At 36.8% G+C, this 6000-nt stretch overlaps 1 protein-coding gene across 1 annotated transcript in view; it reads right to left on the bottom strand.

The window, feature by feature from the left end:
- Window positions 1-388: 388 nt before the first annotated feature.
- LOC144990241 (neuromedin-K receptor-like) overlaps window positions 389-6000 on the bottom strand; it is a 37752-nt gene continuing 32140 nt past the window's right edge. Inside the window, exons 4-5 of the mRNA XM_078943281.1 lie at window positions 4236-4432; window positions 389-1659 (exon numbers count right to left, since the gene is read on the bottom strand). Of these exons, the coding sequence (XP_078799407.1) occupies window positions 1326-1659; window positions 4236-4432 (531 nt within the window). The 3' untranslated portion in view covers window positions 389-1325. The remainder of the gene's footprint in view (window positions 1660-4235; window positions 4433-6000) is intronic.

The raw sequence follows: 6000 nt of genomic DNA, 5'->3' as shown, positions 1-6000 counted from the left end.
AAATCCAAATTCTACAGGCAAGTATTTCAAGTTATGTTTTTTAAAATGTGTAGACTTTATGTTGTCCAAATTCATTCATTAAACTGTAAGCCGTGTTTTAATTCCAGTTGGCACACTGCTTGAGAAGTTACAATATGGTATGCACAAACACAGCAACGATGGGCACATTGCACATCTGTCACAGTCTTTAATGTTTTTAGATACTATATCAGATAGATTTTAGCTCATTACTATGATGGCTAAAACACTGATGTAACACATTGGATGCATCAAGCTTTCTTGGGACTTACAGGGGCTACAGTTTAAAGGGTGTATTGGCATTCCATGCTTTTGCAACAACCTGATCAACTTCCCCCCCTTTTTTATAAAGTTTTGGTTTGCTCCATACCTTTTCTTACTACGTTCATCAATTCTCACTACTGCTTTTTTTGGCATTATTTCCAATGCCTTCTTTCTCTTTTTTTAATTTGTTGTTGACATGCAGTCCTGTTGGGACCCAGACACAGACTTTGCACACCCAAGATTTTTGATGCAAAATCTAGTAAAATATCTTATATGCCCCTGCCAATATCCTCATAGCAAATCAGTTTCAGACAATTCATTAAATGAAAGAAGGCATCTCACCAAAAGATGCATTTGACCGAGCCACTATTTGCTTTCTAATTTGCATAAACATACTGTTTGAGTTTGCCCACAGTAAGCTTATTCTGCAGCCCGCTCATCGACATGCTGCAAACCAATACTGGATTTCCCCTCTGGCGTGTTGGAGCAGCCAGAACATGTTCCAAATAAATGACATAACCGACAGTCAAACTGTGACACATGAAGCCGAGCAAAGTTCTATCAACAGCCCTTTCATTGATGAGCTGCTGGTTCACACAGCCACAGCAAAAACAGGCGCGAGGGCCATCCTCTGCATCACATGTGTCTGACAGTTTTTATAGATCGAAACATAAAACCCCTCATACTTATAATTACAAATGACGACCTTTTAGTATTTTCTTGTTAGTCGTCGCCCTAAATTACCTTTGGATCATAAATCTTTGATCAAACTGTTTCATTATAAATCTTTGATCAAACTGTTTCATTATCTTAACAAGTGTGCTGCTGAAGATCACAGCTCTGAGTTTGGATGAGAACCCCCCGCAGAACGGTTGGTTCAGATAATTTATTTTTGAATTATCTTTCAATGAAAAGATGACTGCCTCTGCTTTCATATGATGATGCTGTGCATGGCAACCTGTGCACCGTCATTATGTTTGTTAATGTGTTAGCATGCAAATACTGAACATGTTTTGCAGCGTGTATGTGAGCGGAGGTGCTCTTCAAGAGAACTCCTCAGGCTCAGCACTTGGTGCGACTCCATTCTGGGTTTTCCCACTGCTGTTGTTGGAGATGGTGATGTCAGTTTGGCGAGATGTGATGTAGCTTCTCTTTCGGGCGGGCAAAGAGTGCTTCCGCCCGGTGCCGCCCCCAGCGCCACCATCACCCTCAGCTGGGTCGTAAACCACCACCATTGTGGTATCCATTCTTGTCAGCGTGTACATACTGCTCTGCCGTGTCGGGTGAAGCCGGGTGGAGCGTAATTCCAGCTCATCATAGCTTGACACCTTGATGAACGGGCACCAGCGGAACGCCCGCTTGAAGCCTGCTCGAAACCTGCCGCCACATCAAGAAGAAGAGCAAGAACATACAATGACAGACTGGAGGGTTAACGATAAGCAGAAAAGACATTTTTGATTTTGTTTTGAGGTACCGGTAAAAACAAATTTCATTTTTAGTTAAGTATTTTGATTAAAGTTGTATTTTTTTCTTCCAGATAGATACAATTATTTATTTAACCCTGGATATTTTTTTCTTTTGCTTGATTTTGGGAGCAGAAATTTTCATTAGCCTAAAAAAATAAAAAAATATTTAAATAAAACATTAGCCAAATTTGACACTGTGGGTTCTCTAGGGCTCAAATATTAGTACTAGTATTATTGTTTTCGAAAGTCTCGGAAAAAGGCACATTTTTCACAAGACAATACATTTAACACGGTAAAGCCCAATACAATGAAGAATTAAAAGAAAAATGTCACGTTTTTTTTGATCAGGATTTTTTTTTTATAATCTTTGATAAAATCCACATAAAAATTCAATATCATTTTTTTATGAGATATAGAAGATATAGAATCAATGATGGTTTGTTTGGGTGATTTGATACGTTTTTGCTCACTTAGTTTTAAAATTCCAAAAACATTGACAGGTAAAAAGCCCCTTATGTATCTCTCAAATTTGATACAGACATTTATAACATGGTGTAGGCTAATTGTATTATGAAGAATAAATTGTGAACAAATTTTGCATTCTTTCAATACAGCAAGTAGTGATTTGAATAAATGAATAACAATAGATGAATCATTTTCACTTTAAGGTTTTAAAAATTAGTAAGGCCATTTTAAAATGGCTTTTACTGCCCCTAGTGGAAAGATGGTGGACTACAGGGTAGAAAAGATGGACCAAGTTCTAATGGGGTTTTAAGGAAAGTTTGGATAATGCTAACGAGATAGGGGCCTCAGAAATGTATGTATCAAGTATATGAATGGTTACATAGGACTAATATATTTTGGGGCACATTTGATCAAATTGTAAATTAAAAAAAGTTATTTGTCTAAAAACATGCAGAAATAATAAAAAAAAGTCTGGGAATATTTAGAAGTTTCTTAAAGTCCAGTTTTAGTCAATTTTGCACAAGCAAAAATTGATTTTTGGGCACAAATGTTGCTAGAACAGAAAGAAGAGACAACAAAGGGTAGACAATTGAAGAAAAAAGAAGAAGAGGGCCAAGTGTGATGGACTCATAATCACATATTTAATATTCATGCTGTAATATTTTGCTGAAAGCATTATATATACCTTATGCAACATGCTCTGTTTAGACATTCTACATGTCTAGAACTGCAGTAGGACGTCATGCTGATGTATTCAGCCTTCAGCAGGTGCCGTCATTACTCCAAACAGCATTTTTGCAAATGTCAATGTTATCCTTATGAAAAAAAAAAACAGGCTTAAAAAAAACCTATAAAATCAGCACGAAACAACTCCACAGGGTGCCGTTTTAGTGAAATAATGAGGACTAAAGGACCAGTGATACTTCTGTGGTGTTCACATCTTATGTAAACCCACTCTCAACATTTTTAGTAGCTAGTTTCAGCTTATTCAGACGCAGGAAATGGGGGTCGCTCCCTCACTGAACAGAGAGCTACAGCTGGCACAGTCTGCCAATATGATAATGTGTGCAGCAATTTCTGAGAATGTTGTGAGCACACAGATTTCCCTTCACTGGGCCCAACGACATCCAACCCTTTATTGCCTTTTTAAATACGCTGTTGTGGTCCTCGTGTGCTTTCAGACCACAAATGCAAAATTTTTGGCTCTATGATCAAATGCTTCTGAGTGCCATGATTTCAGTATCACATTTCCAATCAATATTTGAAGACAAAACTTTATACTGTGGGAATTCTACTGTTTGCTTTCTGTGTAAATCGACATTCAAACATTTTTAGGTGTTTGAAAGGGTGTAATTTCATGGAAACCCCACTGGGATAATGAAACCTGTATGTACGCCATTGGCAAAAATATTGCTTATTTTGACTCAGAACAACATTTTATTTTGGCGGGTGTCTGACTGATTTTTAACATTTTTCTACCACTTTAAGGTGTGTTTTTTTAATAGCAAAATTATAGTATTTACAGTCAAATCAGTTTCAATATGTGATAAACTAAATCAAGTTCTTTGATATGTTGGTTAATTTTTTCAAAAGATAGCAATTGCACAATGATAAATTTTGGAAAACATTTTTTTATTGTCTTATTTTACATTTAATTACAACTTTTTTAACCTCTGTGTTCCCTGTTGGGGGATTTATAGATGTCTTAAATGTTCCCATATTTCTTTCATAATTTGTCCATGGAAAGACTTCAATCAGATTCCTTCTTTACTGTTTTTTAAAAAAAAGAGCAAAAATATGTTTTTTTTCAAAATTTCTGTTTGAAAGTTATTTTTTTCTTTTGTGACCTCTTTATACAGCATAAATAACTGTTTAACACTGACAAATACCTTCCATTTCAGAAATTCCTGAAATAAATATTTTTTTATGTGCTTGGAAACAAAGGTCTAACGCCTGTCTGTCTACTGAGGATTTTTCCAGCCGCCTGGTCCTTCTAGCACTTAACACTTGGTTGTTTCCTACCTGCTGTTGAGGCAGCAGTAGATGATGGGGTTGTACATGGTGGAGCTCATTGCCAGCCACATCACCGACAGGTAAACCTGCTGGATGTACTTCCACTTGCTCAGACGCTTGTTGATGCCGGTCACAATGAAGTAGATGTGGTAGGGCAGCCAGCAGAGGGCAAAGGTCACCACTACAATGATCATCATTTTCACAACCTGTAACAGACAACAATCTGTGAATAGCTAGATAAACTCATTAAGGAAAGTTTTTTTTTTTTATTTAGCTTTAAGGTTTTGATATTCTATTTTTTACAATATCAGACCAGTTAACCGTAAAACATGCAGGCAGTGCCATTTGGACTGGAGTAATGCTGTGAGTCATTACTATGGGTGTGTATCGGCAAGAGTCTGGCGACACGATATGTATCCCGATGCGCATCCAGCAATATGATACCTATCACAATATTTTACTGGAATGGTTTTTTTAAGAGTATGAAAAAACTCTACCTGAATATTATCACGCCTTTCATTATAATAAAATTATAAATTGTTTTTAATGATCACAATGTTGAGCACTGCAACTGCATCTCATATATCAGTTGCTTTTACCCAAGCAAATACATAGTGCTTTTATTTTGGTAACTTAAAATATATTTGTTCCTAAAGATAACGGTCAACATGGTCTAATTTCCACCACAAAATAATTTTCATTATAAGAAAAAAAACTCTATGAATGTGCCTTGATCAATGGTTCTAAACGTATGATTAAGGAAATATTGCAGTTTATTTTCAACATTGCTTAATGTAGCTTCTCTAGTACTTTCAAATGGTTCAGGAGCCTGAACGGTACTTCAAAATAAAGGAAAAAACAAAACACTAATTCTCTCCAGAAACAACAAAGTGTAATGAGGCAGCATGACAGGGTGAAGGAGAGGGCTTCACTGTGGCTAAGATACTTTATTTATATGACAGTCTGCACTGTAGCTGCAGCTCAGTTTTCTCACACACAGAAGTAAGCATCGCCATGACGTTGGCCTTTTTTCAGAGCGTTGTAGACATCTTTTTCTGATCCATCAGGTTGCTGAATTAGAATCTATTGCTGTGAGCATTTTGGCTGATCTTCTGTGCATTTGCAGCTGTGCAGATGAACTGCTTCGCTCGTTCTTATCTGGGCCCGCTACAAAGCACCACAATCAGTGTTTTTATATGATACTGGCAGCAATATGGCACAGAGATTCAGTTCGGTACCCGTCCAAAGTAAAAACTGAGTAGTGCATATCTCATAACAACAAAACAAGCTGCTTTTCGCTGAGATCTTGTGGTTGTTTTGTGCGATGTAGAACTACTAAAAGAAGCTCAGTGGGCTCGGCTCCCAAGTAGCAATTGGGGGTTTTAGTGGAAAACAAGAGTCAGATGCTGTAGGATGCTCATAAATAAGTAAATAAATATCGTCCTGACTGCATTTCGCTAAATTAAATATTGCAATTTTTTCCTACACCCCTACTATTGTTTTAAAAAATATTAAAATCATACTTCAATTCACTTTATATCACTTGCTCCACTGGCACATCTGCTATAATCTCGTGAGTTCTTTCCATCATCTTTCAGCAAAACATATTTTGTTTCATCATAGAAATTCTTGTCATGTCAAATTCATGCCAAACATAAATGGTGCCTAATATTAAGCAAATCAGCATCAGATGGAGACATATTGATTTATAATTACACAGATGAAAGTATTTCCAGCCCAAAAGCTTTCAAGCCCTGACTCTGAAGCAGTTAAG

The sequence above is a fragment of the Oryzias latipes genome, assembly GCF_053564925.1.
Source record: "Oryzias latipes strain Hd-rR chromosome 1 unlocalized genomic scaffold, Olatipes_Hd-rR_3.1 chr1_Y".
Classification (NCBI taxonomy): Eukaryota; Metazoa; Chordata; class Actinopteri; order Beloniformes; family Adrianichthyidae; genus Oryzias; species Oryzias latipes.
This window is presented reverse-complemented; position numbering and strand designations above follow the sequence as displayed.